This window comes from Lissotriton vulgaris, chromosome 6, assembly GCF_964263255.1.
Source record: "Lissotriton vulgaris chromosome 6, aLisVul1.2, whole genome shotgun sequence".
Taxonomy (NCBI): domain Eukaryota; kingdom Metazoa; phylum Chordata; class Amphibia; order Caudata; family Salamandridae; genus Lissotriton; species Lissotriton vulgaris.
The window spans coordinates 1,269,628,901-1,269,645,433 of NC_141694.1; the positions used below are offsets into that span (position 1 = coordinate 1,269,628,901).

A 16,533-nucleotide genomic window follows, 5' to 3' on the forward strand; every position below is an offset into this window, starting at 1 on the left:
AGTAAGTGCCATTGAGAACGTGGTGTAGACAAAGCATCACAGCAGTTTGTTACAAATATATCTATGTCATCTGCTTTTCTAATGTTTACTTTGTTACTTGCCATGGTACCAGACACTCCATTGTTAGTGTTTCCTATGCGCCTTGATCTTTGGGTCGCTCCCTTCCCATCCAAACTCTATTATACTCCCTCCTCCCCCGGGTCCCGTCTTCCGCACCACCTTGTATGAAGCACTCAGAAGTAGCAGCCGTGTGCAGTGCACTTTAATTACAACTGTGAAAGGAAAGGGACCTCTGAAGCCTCGGGACAGAGATCTGGCTTTTGGTCAGCTTGAGGACCTCTGAATCTCAATGCAAACTTTTTATGTGGTTTCTGTTGCTGCACTACTTGCCTTAGTTACCATTTTCTTGAAAATACCTTAATTCACTATGCCTCCTTTTCCTCGACCAGGCCAGACCCAAGAAAAGCCAGCAAAGACACAGGAGGAAGTCATTATGCTGGCGTCTAGCGGTGTGACGTCAAGAGAATACAAAACAACGGCGGACGGTCACACCAGTGATTTTTCAGAAAGAGATTGTGCATTTCCTGATAGCCGGTCCTTAATTTGTACCGGCGGTTACAGGTGTGGCACCATCCATAGCTGCCAAGGTTTTAGATTGCTATGTGCGACAGTTTCCTAATTTCAATGTAAATATGAGTGACATTTCAACGACTATGAGTGACACTTTCTCGCAAGCAACGTCAAGCCATGAAGACGAGGGAAACGCATTAATATCAGAAATTACACCAATTTGAGCAAGGAGAAACTAAGTTAACTGCTTTAAAGCATAAGACATAATTGTTTAACGGCTTTCATGTATCAGACTCTAGCCAAAATTGCAGAAAATAGATAAAGCGGTATGGAAGATATTAATAATTTATTTCTAATCAGCTGAGTGACTCTCAGACTCACTCAACTGCTGCTGACGACATGAGCACTAAGCACGCCAGCATTGGAAAATTGAGAGCGAGAGGGACTCATTTAGGTCACAGCTATCAATCAATCAATCAGGAGTTTGTTAAAGCACGACTACTCACCCGTAAGGGTCTCAAGGCGCTAGGGGTGGGGGGGTGCAGGTTCCATTCCATCAAGGAGGGGGTCTGTCAAACAGCCAGGTTTTGAGGTTTCTTGCGAAGATGGGGAGCGATGTTGTCTGTCTGAGGTGGAGCGGAAGGACGTTCCATGCTTTGGCCGCGAGGAAGGAGAAGGAGCGGCCTCCCGATCTGGTCTTTCTGGTGCGGGGGACCACGGCGTAGGAAAGCTGGGCTGATCGTAGGGTCCTTTGGGGTGCGTGGAATTTGAGTCGGCTGTTCAGGTATGCTAGTCCGGTGCCGTGGAGGGCCTTGTGTGCGTGGGTGAGCATCTTAAAGGCTTAAGGCACATTTTATTTTTCAACTTAAATTAACAGTCTCCAGTGGCTCACTGTCTGACACTGAACAGAGAAAAGCGTGTAAATGTGTGCACCACAACAACTAGCTAGCCCCAATGCCATGTCCAAGCAAAGTGCAATCCCTACACCTAGCTGGGGCTGGTGGCTCCGTGCACTAATGCAGCCACTATTCAGTGATTCATCTCATGGTCAAAAGTTTAAAGATTGGCAGGTTCGCTCAGTATTTCTTTGCTCGGGGTCGGGGGTCATACGTACCCTTGAGATGAGTATAACATCTATCATTAAAGGCATTGGGATGAACATTTGCATTACAAATATACATGTTATGGTGTGTTATAGTGCATTACATATGTAAGGCAAGACACTGCTAATCATTTGACGGAATGGGCTGCTACTTTGAGCAATATTTTTTTTTATTTACTTGTTTGTTCAGAAAGCACATGCTTAATAAAAGAGATTTGTAAACAAGCCGCTCGTGGGAGTAAGGAATGTTTAGCCTCATTGCTCCCTAGTTAAACTGTCACCGTGATTTAATTTACATATGAGAAGGGACAGCAAGTTATATACTTGATGGTTCTGCTTTCATGTCACAAGAAGTAACTAATTTGCGCAATGCCATCACCTAAATAAACTGGTACCACCATGTAAACATATATGGAGTCAACAAACATGCTGCAAGATTAGAACCACCACAGTGAAAGCACAGCAGGAGGGGTGGGGGGGGGGGGCTATTCACAAGGACCTGCAGACTTTGATTTATGCTGGAGCCAGCCTGGGAGGGCACAGCTGTGGCGTGCAGAGGCTGGTGCCTCCGTGACATTTGTGGCAAGGTGCTCGGGAAGGTGACAGTGCACTTAGGAGGCCCCTGGAGCTCTGGGGCCCCCCGCACCGCGGGGGCTGCGGGGGCCTTTGTTACACCCATGAAGTGGTGCCAGCCCAGTCCTGGACACTTAAAAGTGAGCCTGAAGTGCTCTGTCAGCCCATCCGTGGATTAAGCAGAACTATTAAATCTTTACGGCCCATCTCCCGCAGAACTGGTGCATCACTTTTGCTACTCGACGCATCGCCCTCGGAACTGACGCATCGCCTCCGCTGGGCAGACTTCCCTTACTCAAGGACTTCACATCACCATCACAGCCCAACAGAGCCGATGCATCGCCACGCAAGGACATCGCCTAGCCCAAAGCAGCCTTCGGAACCACTGCTGCACAACGCATCCCCCGGGTCAAACATTGCATCACACTCAGCAGCTTTCTAGAATCGCTCCCTCTCCACGCCCGGACCTCCCATTGCCTCTGTAGTGCTGCACATCCTCAACACGGGACGTCACATCTTGTTGCACTCACGATTAAGGTACTGTGTTTAACAGGTCTAACTGGGTCTCTGTACCTAGCAATTTCATAAATTAATGTTTCAAAATGATTTTTCACTACCAGGCCAAATAAAACTGAAAAGTACATGTCCTACACACTTCACTCTGCCCTCTGGGCTGTTCAGATTCTCACCTAGAGGTGTCATATGTATTAAAAGTTCTCAGCGTGGGCATCTTTTATGGATTGATCTGCCCGAAGCACTGCTCGATGTCAGGCTGAAAGCACCTCAACACAGCAACTAACATTGAAAACAAATGGACCACCACTACATAAAGAGTTTCGCCATCCAATCACGTGGGGCTACTGGAAAATAAGGTAAGCTGTCTCCAGTCACCCACAGCATTAGGCTCTCACTTTCTGTACCTCACAAGCACATATGCTGGTTAGGGTTCGTCCAGTAGGATTTTGAACAAGGACATAGAAGTTGTTTGTTCCACATGCCTACCACAATATCTGAATTCTCTTTCTCTCTTTGCTTATCCTGACTTCTCCCTAGCCTGACATTCAGCAGAACAAGAGTGTGTGTTCGCCTGATAGCCCAGATCAAGCAGGCACCCGGAAAGGGAAGTTGCCTCAGCACTGCAGGCCTCGCGATACAGCGGCCGGGAGGTGGGACTGGTGAGAGCTGAAGCTGCCAGCAGGTTTTCTGGGGACACCTTTCTTTCCATGCCCACTTGCAGGGAGTATTTTTCCAAGTGTCTCCCTTCCTGAAAACAGCTGGAACAGGATGGGCGCTCACCGGGGGTCACAAAAGGGCTGACCAGAGCTGCTGCCATCGCTGCATGCTATTAAGAATATCTCGAAGAGCGAAGAAAATGATACACAAAAGAAAACCGTGAGACACATGGCAGAACTAGAAGCAAAACAGAAATATTATTTTTATTTTTGTTTTATTAGTTAGAGAAGTGTGCAAGAACATGCATGTGCGAGTGCTATCAATTAGGCCTGATTGTGAACGAATTATGGCTGAATCCTGAACTCTTGTTTTAATTTTAATTTCAAACGATGAGTAATGCAATCATTACCACATGATGTTTTGATTCCAGGAGCCCTGATTATGCTTGGGCAGTTTATCGCACCTGATAAATTCCAACTTCCTAGGGTTTGGAATGTATTTAGCATGTTCAATAAATAGCACCTATTCTGAGTTTTTGGTGAGTAACTTTCAGATGTTGGTGCTAGATGCACTAAAATTCGAATGTCACTGTAAATGCCATATTGTTATCCCCCGTTTGATTCCGTCAGGTTTGGCCTGCCAAATGTTCACAAAGGATGAGGAATTTACCACACAATGCAATTACTGTGTGCAGTAATTGCAGCACAACTCAGAATTCTGACCCCCTCCTAAATCAGGGGTTTGGGCAGGGGTTGGAAAACACCGACCCACTCATAATCAGAGACAGAGTGAGGTGTTTGACTCATACAGTACTTACCACATCTGTATGTTATCTTTCGTTTCTGGAGTTATAACTTGTAATATGAGGTATTTAGTGCATCAGGTAAATACCAGACCCTAGGCATCAGTATTTACCATGAGTGGTAAAACCCTCATCCCATTCTAGACCATTTATCCTCAGGGCCCTAAAGTAATATTTTGTCCCAGTTAATTACTGCCCAGTTTCTATTAGATACAGGGGCCTCTTCCATGCATAGGCTTTGATTTTCAGCTGCACTGATAAGAAATGGTCCACATTTACTCCTCTCTGCCATTAACGCCCTTTGCTCGAAATGCATAAGGAGAGATGACAAGATGTGAGGAATAATGTAGAGTATACTGCACCCACAAAATACCATTATCCTGGAGAAAGATAATGATCTCCTATTCCTTCTCTTCAACTTCAAATAAGTTACATCATGCAGAATTGGTATTTAACACACTGACAGCCACATGCATCAAGAGGAAAACCGGTCACAAACGGGCAGATTCTCAGAATCTGCCCCTTTGCGACCGGTATTTTTGCATTTAGGATGCAACATCCCAAATGCAAAAATCGCAATTTAAGTAATCTCTAAATTGCGATGACTTAAATTGCGATCGCATTTAAGGAATCGCAAATTGAGATTCCTTAAATGCAATGCATTAAAATAAAAAAAGCAGCGATTTTGCTAATAGGGGGAACAAATTACTATGAAGTTGAACTTCATGGTAATTTGCAAAAACTTTGAAAAATGCACTTTTGTGCATTTTTCAAAGTTTCATGTTGCGCACACACATGCCCTTTGGGCATGTGTGTGCGCAACATATGTTCACAGATTAATTTCAGGGGTGCAACAGGGTACCCTTTTGACACCCTGGCATCCTTGAAATTGCATTCTCAATTTGCGATTTTCTAATTGAGAATCGCAAATTGAGAATGTCTTCCCATTCATTCCTATGGGCCTATAGGCCCCTAGGAATGAATGGGGAGGTATTCCTTAATTGCGACTCACAATTTGCGAGTCACAATTAAGGAATGTTTAGAAATCGCTATTCTTTAAGCGATTTCTACATGCTTTCAGACAGTTTCATGAAGGTAAAATCGGCTCGCAAAGGGCCAGATTCTGCGAATCTGGCCTTTTGCGAGCGCTTTTATTGCATTTGGGATTCATCATCCCAAATGCAATATTCGCAAAATCTGAAATCGCTAAATTGCGAAGAATTGCATTTAAGGAATCTCTATTTGAGATTCCTTAAATGCAATTCATGAACCATTTTAGAATTGCGAATTCGCAATTTTTGTCCGCTATTTACCGCGAAGTCTGACTTCGAGGTAAATAGCGAAAACTTAGAAAAATGCACTTTAGTGCATTTTTCTAATTTGGATGTTACACACACACATGTCCTTTGGACATGTGTGTGCGCAACACCAGTGTAAATCACCATTTCAGGGGTGCTACAGGGTGTCATTTGGACACCCTGGCACCCTTGAAATCGCTTCCTTATTTGCGGTTCGCTAATTGCTAATTTAACAATTAGCGAATCGCAAATAAGGAAGATGTAGAAATCGCTATAAATTTTGCGATTTCTACATGCATCCCGTTTTGCGAGTCTTTAATTGCTATTCCTTAAAAATCGCAATTAAGAAATCGCAAAAGCCAACATTGATGCATGTGCTTGTCAATTCTGCATGCCTTGCATTTTTTCCGTCCTTTTCCTCTGATAAATGTAGGCAGTTTTGTCTTGCGGAGATCTGGTAGGGGAAAGCAGCCAGTGTGTGAGAATTATCACACAACTCGGAATTCTGATTCATGTGCATTTGCACAGGGATTGGTAGAATTTGTAATCTTTGCCTTTTAGCCACATTACCAGTGCCTCTGAGAAGTATTTGGAATTTGTTGCACCTGATAAAATCCAGTACCCCTGAGTTCGGCATTTATTGGGTGGAATAACTTTCTCCTGTCATACATTTTTCCCTGACTATAGTATTTAACATGCAGACTGTGGTGCTTAATGCACAAAAAACACCTATCTCATCATTTATTGGGGACTTTTAACCACTACATTCAGGCCCGGTTTGAGAAGCCAAAATTTAACAAGTGGTGCGAACTTTATTACATCTGGTATTTATCGTTTGCGATAAATATCACACCAATGATAATTGTGACCCCTGTACAAACAATTGTTTTTTGCAGGGATGATAATTTAATGGGCGCTTGTAATCACACACATAGGGCCTGATTTAGATGCGGCAGACAGAGGGCATTCCATCGGCATGGCGAAACACGTTACGACCTCCTTGCCGAGGGTACTCCGCCCGCTGTATTTAGAGATGTCCGCCAGCCCAGCAGATATCGCTTACATTGAAAGACTGCTGTGTGGCTTTGTCGAAGGACAGAGCGATACGGCACACGTTCGATATCTTTTTTATGACCCCCCCCCTCACCATTGGAATTTCCTCCATGACGTGGAGGTCATTACAGTGTTAAATAGGGTAGGTGGACAAACTTCTGAGAATTCTTACTCCAGCAGTCCATCAGAGGTGCATGTCAGCAGCAGAGAGGGAATAGTCTCACACTGAAGGTCCGCCTGGTGCTAAATGATACGGGTTGACTTTCAGTATGCCAGAAAGTATACGCAATCGCCATTGTGATGGGAGTAACCTTTCCACGGCAATCTAAAACAAGTCCTTAGTGTTTGAGATTTAGAGCTTTGAGTCATGGAAGGTACTTTAAACAGTGTGTAGTATCCTGCATTTGTAATGAAATGTATTTTACACCTCCTGCTCAGCCAGAGCTTATGAAGCTCAGTGGTGGTGGCATTTGTGTTGGGCTGTTGAACTGAATCAGTGACAGGGCAGTGTGCACAGGAGCTCTCATTTATCAATTTGAGGTCTTTTGGCGGTCAGTGTGTGGAGTAGGGAGATTAAAGCTGTTTTTCCAAGTCTCTCAGAGGATGCTGGGTAAAGCTCAGTCCATGAATGCTAAATAGTCCATGACATTTTGATCCAATTGTTCAGCCAGTCACAATTAGAACAGCGTGTGCTCGTAAGTGTGGATCGAAATGGACAGACGTTTGTACCTCATGACCTGGAATAGTTTCCAGCTAAGAAAACTCAAAAGTGCTGTAAATCACTGATCACCGTAGTCCATGTAAATGAACCAGATCATTACATTGTGTCACTAAGCAGTACGGATACTGTTAATCTTTTTAAATGTGTTTATTGGTACTACACAGTAAGACATGCATACAACAATGCTGTAATGACAAGAAGCGCACATCGTGCTAGAATGCGTCAGTAGTAATATCATCTGCAGGTAAAAACATCAGAGCCATGTAGCGAAGAGTTGAAAACCTGAAAAAAATTGTGGCGAACAGGGAAGGGTACCTCAGAATGAGGAAGGGTAAGGGGATTCTTGAAAACCCGAGAGATATCTGCATAATTGTATATGTTGCCTGGGTGCTGGGAGTATGAGCCTGATGGCACATTAGGACTAGGGGTGTGACAGGTGAGAAGCCAACAAAAAGTGAAGCGATATGCCCGGAAGACTTATGGCACCTGACAGGGGTAGAAAGGAGTCTAAGGCGCCAACATCTTGGACGACACAGTGCAAGGTGAAGCGAAGGAGAGAATCTTGCCTCAGGGGAGAGGCTACCCTTAGGATGTTTGGCCAGATTCATAAGAAAGAGGCACTTGTGGGTTGAGTCTCCCCAAATTCAGTGTGTGGGCTATCAGATGCTGTTGCATGCCCTTAGCCTCCTCCCTGTGGAGTGCCACTGATTCTCCCCTGGCCTAGTCGGTTAGGGACAGCGCCAGGCCACCATGTAAGAAGTCATGAACAGTAAAGATCACAGCTATTGAGACCTATAATACATATCCCTATACTCAAGAGCGGACAAGACCCAACTTCATTAATCCAAATCAGGCATTCATACAAGACAATATTCTTGCTGTTCAGCAGTCTTTATTCAAGCTGTATACAATGTTTCTTTAAAATGTTCCCAGCACACGGTAGCCAACACGTGTTTCGTCTTATACGAAGACTTTTTCAAGGCATGAACATCCAAGTCAATCCAGCCGTATCTGAAAACTGGTGCATAGAGGATCCTGTACCCAATTACGTCAAGGGACCCGTATCCAGAGTCAAGTACACCAGCCCTCTCAAAATGTTAGGAAACCGTAGTCACCAGGATCCCAATTATCAGAAGTGGTTTTGGCAGGTTAAAAAATGTAAATCCTAAGACTGTACAAGGTGGTTTGCGAGCCCAGATTCTTGAAACACAGTCATCCTGAGGATCCCCTCGTACAGGCGAAATCTGGCAGCTTACAAGACGATGCTAAATGCTTCCAATATATCAGTCATGGGCCCCAAGAATTAATTCACAGCTGTGCCGCACAAAATAAGACAACACAGGGAATACCATTAGCGGGCCAACAAGTTTTCTACTTCAATCTGTCCTTCCTAGTCTTGTAACATGTAGCATAACATCTATACATTGTGGAACTTCCATGTACAATCTATCACCTAGCACACACCCAGTTTATCACACTCTTCCCAGCACTTCATGTATCGCGCCTGTCGCGAGTGCAACCAAAATACGCTGCACCCCTCCAAGTCACGGTGTGTCCGTCGGTATGTGTCTCCAAACTGCCAATCGGAGAGTCAGTCTTGTGATTAACTGGGTGTGTGCTAGGTGATAGACCTCGAATCTGGGGAACTGGGTTCGAGACTCTGCAATGACGCTGAACATCCTGTGATTCTGGGCAAATCACTTAATCTCCCCGTGCCTAACAAAAAAAATGAACGTGTCCTCATGTAACGCAACTGGTGCTATATAAAGCGCTCTTATACCCGTAACCTTCGGGTCAAGTTCGCGCTATATAAAACTCTGTAAAAATAAAAAAATAAAAAACAATGGTTGAGCTCTGCTGCACAGAAGGTGGGCCTCCACCATTCCAGCTCTCTGAGGTGACCACGAGGTCATTGGCCCACACATTGCTTCAGCGTCTTGGAAATGCAAGACTCTTTGATTGCGAGAAGATTGGAGCTAACGGAAAAGGGGTGCAATAGCCTCAAGGGTTTGATGTCGCCAGTGGGGTATTCGCCACGTCGGAAGCCATTTCTGCAGGTCAACCCTTGTTGCAGCGACCCCTTTCCACATGGGAATGCATTAGGCATTGCTTGAACTGTTCCAAAGGTGAAGACCTTTGTTCGTCGCTCTTCTCCCCCATAATATGCGGGCCATTGCATTGTGGATTTGCGAAAGGGTCAATGCAGGATGTTTGGACTTGTCTACACAACACCCTGTGCTTGTCTGTCCATGGGAGTTCATGGCAGCAGATCTAGAGTAGATGTGCGATTCACACTCAAGGGTGAGTGCATGGCTCAGCTGCAAACTATCTCCTGAGGAGGACTCGCTTGTCTGTCTGTACTTGCCCCCACCATATGTGGACTGAGACAGTACCAGGAAATACTCCATTCAAAGAGTAATACCCACCGCCGAGTGGCAGGTTGTGAGAAAGTGGAATTCTATCAACACTGATACTCTATTATCCACATTAGAGAAACCCTCCCACCTTAACAGACTACCAGAGGATGACGTTGAGAGGGCCAGCCTCAAACTGTCACTAAAACTGGAAAATGCCATCGAGGCAGTGGCACCTGCACGAAGGGTAAAAATTAGGGACAAAGGAAAGGGGGCCCCCTGGTTCAATGATGTCCCGAGACTCCTGAAACGCTCCTTGCGCCAGAGCGAGAGAGCCTGGTGAAAGGGGTATGATCCTAATTCCCAAGCCTTGTATGTTAAAGAGCTCACCACTTACAAACAAGCTATTAGGGCCAGGAAAGGTGAGTTTTACGAAAGCAGAATTGCGACAGCACCCAATCCACAGAAAGAAATTTTCAAAGTTCTTACAGAACTGAGGAAAAAGAAGGAACAGCCCCCCTCCTTCACGCAAGAAGACTGCCATAAATTCCAGTCATACTTCACCACAAAGATATCTGACCTCCTGACAGAAATCGAGACCACCCCCAGACTGGACTGCCCGGAAATCACTCAAAAACCTACCCCCACAGTCACCCAGCCCCTAACTTCATTACCCTTACTCACTAAAGAAACTCTGAAAAGAGTGATGGGTCAAGTCAAATCAGGCTCACCGGCAGACCCATGCCCGCCGAGGATCTACAAACAAGCCTGGCCAGGACTGGAGGATGATATACTATCGCTCCTAAACAGCTCACTCACATCCGGACATGTCCCTTCCAACCTTAAGGAATCCTGATTGATTCCGCTCTTGAAAAAGGCAGGGGCTGATAACAAGATCTTGAAAAACTATAGACCCATCTCACAACTCCCTTTTTTAGCCAAAATAATGGAGCAGCATGTACTGCCCAGCCTCTCTCATCATCTCGAGAACAATTCCTTGCTGGAACCCAACCAGGCCAGATTCAGGGCCCACAATAGCACGGAATTGGTCATGCTTTCCGTGCTAGACGACCTGCGACTTAAAGCAGATAAAAAAGATCCCTGTGCCCTGGTGCTGCTTGACCTCTCCGCGGCATTTGATACGGTCAATCATGACCTACTACTGTCGCGGATGTGGGACTTCGGTATCCAGGGCACGGCCCATGCCTGGCTGACCTCGTTCCTCGGTGAACGGGTTCAGAGAGTACAGCTGGATGATCTGGTTTCAGAGGCAGCAAGGATCACATGTGGAGTCCCACAGGGCTCGGCCCTGTCACCCTTGATGTTTAATGCATATCTGCAACCCCTTATCTCATCATTAAATCAGATGGACTGCAGTATATACAACTACGCTGATGACACACAGATCATCATTCAAATTGGTAACACTCCAACAGCAGATCAGAAATTGCAAAACATCCTAAAATTTACCGTAAATTGGATGACGGCAAATTCATTAAAGATTAATCCTGATAAGACTGAGGTGCTGGCAATTACGACAACATCTAGCCCTTGGAGTGACCTCTTATGGCCCACTGAATTAGGAAACCCCCCAGTACCTGCAGAAGCAGTCAAAAGCCTAGGCATAGTTTTAGATGCTAACCTCACTATGTCAGCCCAGGTCTCAGCTGAAGTGGGCACTTGCGAGGGCCTAATGAGACAACTGCGAAAATTGTCCCAAATTTTGACGGTGGACACTCTCAGGAGAGCAGTATCAGCATTAATCCTGGCACGGCTGGACTACGGCAATGTTATGTATGTCGGTACTCCACAAAAGCTGATGAACAGACTCCAGATTGTCATGAACGACGCGGTCAGACTCATTTTTAATAAACCAAGAAGGTCCCATGCCACCTCCTTCTCCGCAAACTTCATTGGCTGCCAGTGAAACAGCGGGCCAAGTTCAAGGGCCTATGCATTACGCATAAAGCCTTATACGGGCAAGCCCCCAAATACATCAAGGAACGTCTTGTCCCGTATGCCCCTAGCAGGAATTTACGATCAGTAGAGGCCGCACTGTTGGTCTGCCCACGGTTCAAACTGTCCTCTCTAGGAGGGCGCACTTTCTCCTACACAATTCCCAGTGCATGGAATAAACTGCCAGAGAACCTGCACAAAGAAACAAGTCTGCTGCCCTTCAGGAAAAAGCTAAAAACCGTGCTGTTTCAGGAGGCATGGGGTACCATCTAGCTTGCTCCCCTTACAACTCTGTCTCCACTCTCCGCTAAGCGCTTAGAGACCCCTGGGTGATAAGGCGCTCTACAAAACCAAAATACAAATACAAATACAAAATTCCTCAATAAGGGCCTATCCAAAATGTGAATGACACTTCCAATAAGCAATGGCTAAAGGGAGCTGAGACCCAGGCCCTCTGTGTATATTATACTTTTTTTTATTTTTAATCATGCTATTAGCTCTGTCAAACCTAAAATACTCTTGCAATTATGTATTCATTTAATTTGCACTTTTCTGATACAATGCAACTGCTCCGCATTAAAGGTTGTTCTGCTCTTGAATTAAGGCTTGGTAATTGGAAATGCCTTTGAAAACCGAATATGCCAAAGATAATTAGCAAAAACGAGCAAGGAACATGATGACAATACAACTCATCCGAAAGTGCTGAAAGGCAGTGTACAAAGAAGCACATTTGGCCCCACTCACTGTTTGTCTTTAATGTTTATTTAAATCTCAGCCAAATGACTGTTTCTGAAGCATAGTTGTTAAACCACTATGGGCCTTTCCAGCTTGTAAGCATGATACAGAAGCTAGTAATTAAACACCAGACAGAACAGATTTGGGGAATGTTGGGTAAAAAGAACTATTTGAGTTGAGTTTCCAGTCAAATCTCTGTTAACAATAAACTTGGAGGCTAAACCTCCATTTTGTGTTGGAATCTGGGACGAGGTGAAAACAAGGAAGTGAGAGGAGGGTTACATCATGCAGGCTATGGGGATCTTCTAGGTCCTTTAAGGAATTGCAGTCAAGCCTCGAGCCTGACAGCCTAAATGACCTCGAATTCCAGCACAGTCAGTACAAAACAGCCTTTCCTGGCAGCCTGATTGAGACCAGCCCTGGATTACAGGCCACATTCAGCATTACCACAGAGCTTGAACAGCCTGTCATTTTGATTGTTAGCACATGAGGATTTTGTGTGAAGGGTGAAAGATGCACATGCTTTGTGTTGTTTTAATTTTAAATATCTCCAAAATGATTCTGTTAAGGATGAATGTTTGTGAATCGAAGGAAAGGTCACATGCTCTATAGAGGTAGGTAGTGCTTTGTGAAGAGCAGAAGGCAGTGTGATGTGCAGAGGATCAGACTGTGCACCATGCAGGGCCAGGCAAGAAGCTGTGAATTCCAAGGTGCTGTATTCAGGGGGAGCCTGCATACAAATTTAGGCAGCGTGTACCAGAGACAAAATAAAAGAATGAATGAATGAATGTTTTATTTATGTGGTTACTTAAAACCATTACAAAATACAACGTTAAAAATGTATTGCAAGAAAAAAAAAATAAAGCGCAGCACATTGTTAACCCGTTAACCGCGGCGGGCGTTTCCTTGCGCGGGCGGGGCCGCGTTGGCCGTTGTATGTGCGCAGCACTACGAAGGTATGGCTCGCGACAGCCAACTGCCGACGGCAGCACGCAAAGGGGCTAAAATCTGTTTTTTTCTTTTTTTTTTTAAGAGAATTCATACGGATGATGTAGTCATTTTCATTTTTTTTTTCTTTAAAACATAAAACTTCAAGATGGGATTAAGGCTTGAAGAGTCCAGTGATGAATCACCTGTTCAGCAGTGGCCGACCTCAGGGGCGGTGACCCTGATGTTGAGGGGCTCACAAGCTGCTTGTTGCACTCTTCCTGTGAAGACTTGGCCTTCAATAATGTGCGAGAATGATACCAGAGACAAGGCCAGTGGAATTATGTGATTCTGCTGCTTTTTTTGCACAATTACAGATTTGCAGAATTTGCCACGTCTGCTGCCTAACTGCAAATTTTAACAAAACATTCTTGTTTCTAGCTCAAATTGATCAAAAATTACTAAAAATGTGGCAACATGTTCGCACGCAGTGCAAAGCCCTTCGCAAGGGTTAGCTGGTTATCTGTCAGTTGCTTATTTATGCATTTGGTTGCTAAACTGGTTCTAATGAGGTGACATATTTGCCTGGACAGTATTACTATTTGTAGAAATTATAAATAATGACATTTAAAAAAAGTGCTGCATTATGCTGCATAATTTGCCTTTTCTTGCTGCATAATTTAGTGAACCCTGATGCATAATTTGACACTCCCCTGCTGTGTAATTGCAGTGTCCCTGACCATACTGCAGAGGTCTTCAAACTGTGGGTTGCACCCCCCTGGGGGCGGGGGGGGGGGGGGGGGCAGGTTCCCAGGAGCCTGCAAATACCTCCTTGAGAACTTGGGAATGAAAATGGCCTGGAAGCGCAGATTTGTTTATTTACCACGTTTCCAGGCTGTGTTCATTTACAAGCAGCAGCTGAAGTACATGGCAGAGTCAAAGACATGATTAAAAAGAACAAAATATTCTGTAACTTTTTTTGTCCTTTTGGGATCTGCATATAAAATAACTCATCCCTTAGATGAAAAAAAAAATTCAACTTAATACTTCTGAGTCCTCAGTTGGTTAACGCAATCACTGCAGATGTCTATGTGAGAAGCCAAAGAGTTACAGAATTTAAACTGCAGTGGGTGCAGTGGGAAAAGGGGCTTGTGTATATATAGTGCTACAATCCCCCAGCCTGTAACAGAAAGCACTGTAAATGTGAATATGTAAATCCTTATTTTAAAACTGTATAAGATTGGCTGCTGTAGAATGGATTAGTCAGAACCACTGGAATTATGTGGCAGGGGAGAGCCACATTATTCAGCAGAGTTGACGAAATTATGCAAGAAGAAAAGACAAATTATGTGGAATAATGTGGACTATTGTGTAACAGTATTACGTCATTATTTTGCCCTTTTTAGGTCGAGTTTACTCGAACCTATTGTTACACAAGGTAATACTATTTGGGCAAATATTTGACCTGTAGGACCAGTTTATCAACAAAATACAGAAATTAGCAAATGAAGGGTAAGCAGTTTATGTTTGTGAAGGGCCTGCCACTGCATGGGAAACACATTTAGCCAAATTGTGTGCTAGTCTCTGGAGGAAGTGTTGGGAAGCAGGAAGGAGTTCCTCTGGCAAACTAAACCAGGAAACAGGCCTCTGCCCCCAGCTTTAAGACGGGTTCCATTCTTTTCCGCGACCAGGCCAGTCCGGCTGACGACATACCCCCTCAGTCACCGGTTGTTGGAAATCCTTCCTTGCATAGACCCTTGAAAGGGCTGTCACTCAGCAAGTTTTCCAAGGATTTGTATGTGCATGTCACAAATTGTAACTTTTCAACAAATGGCCACTTACTGTTTTTTCTTGCATTCTAGTGCTCGGTCCACAGTGAATTCTGGTAAATTGATGAAGCCTTCGGCCTTCTCAGCCTGCAAAGAGGAAGCCACAGAAAGAACAGGGTGTGAGGTCATGAGTGAAAAAAGAGAAATGCGTCATCTAGAATACAGACATTCAAGGCACTGAGAAGTTAGAACAGGAAACCAAGATCAAGGCTCTGATTAAAATCGGCCCAGTCCTGTGCAGTTACGAGTTGGACCCCCTGGGATGCAGTATTACCATGTCAGACTGATTATTTCAGTGCTAACACCACATAAAATTCACCAGAATTGTACTGAATATATGTACCACCTCCTCTGTGCAGGTGGTAAATGTGTGCAGGCCTGTGGGTGCTGTGAGGGTTGGTTGGAGGGAGTTGTTGGGTTTCTATGGGAGGGAAATTGAAGATTTTTTCTAGGACTGAAAGGACTGTATACGTCCATCAAATGTGGAATGAGGATTGGCTGCTACAGCAGCCAAATTCGCACACAGTTTTCCCATATGGAATTATTGTCTGGAAAAATCTGGTCAGGTTGTGGGTTTGGAAAAACCTAAGAAGTCATAATCTGGCACAGCAAAATTAATCCATTAAAACATGCATTCATTTTACACCACCTATCTTGTAATAAAGGCCCTAGGTGGATATTTACAACAAATTGTCGGAGTGTGGTGTTACACCAAAATTGATAACGCGTCGCTCTGACATTTTTAAAACGCAGGAATGCACTGTATTTACAAAAATACGGTGCACCCCTGGGTTTTCCTTAGCACTGGTGCTAATAAAGCTGCCTAGCGACAGCGCAGGCCCCCTTGTGGCATATTGCAAGGGTGCCTGCACTACAGGGGCGATTGTTTATGTACAGGAAGGGACAAGGTCCTGCACATAAACAATCTTGACAGGTGAATTGCCCTTTTTATGTGTGCTGTATTCTGCAGCACAAACAGAAAGAGCAAAAAACTAGGAGAAATTAATCATTTTTCCTCGTATTGTCTGTCTAAGAACAGGTATTCCCTGGTCTTAGTTTTTGGTGCTGCCCTAGCCTTGTAAATATGGGGCAGCATAAAAAACAATGAGTGTTGCAGTGGAACGCCCACAGCAACACCCATTGCACGCCCCTGTCACGCTAAGTGAAGCATGAAAAGGGGCCTAATGTACAATGCTTAACATGGCTTAACTCTGCTCCGTAAATAAGGAGAAAGAGATTTCGCCAACAAGGAGAAGGAGATATCGCCAATAGAACATCCCTAAAAGTGACATTCTGGTGGTGATATCCCCTTGTAAATATTCCCCCCCAGTGTCTTTAAAACTTGTGTATCCGGTATAATTACTTATTGCGTTTTTACAGTGCCGGGTGTCCTGTGAAGTTGCAGGAAACCAATTGATTTATGGCCACTAATATATTTTG

The 16,533-nt window shown here is 44.6% G+C and overlaps 1 protein-coding gene across 4 annotated transcripts in view; it reads right to left on the reverse strand.

The window, feature by feature from the left end:
• IPCEF1 (interaction protein for cytohesin exchange factors 1) overlaps nt 1-16,533 on the reverse strand; it is a 511,939-nt gene that overhangs the window by 200,120 nt on the left and 295,286 nt on the right. For all 4 annotated transcript variants that reach the window (XM_086927393.1, XM_086927391.1, XM_086927392.1 and 1 more), the window contains one exon: nt 15,107-15,180. In XM_086927393.1, coding sequence (XP_086783519.1) covers nt 15,107-15,180 — 74 coding nt within the window. The remainder of the gene's footprint in view (nt 1-15,106; nt 15,181-16,533) is intronic.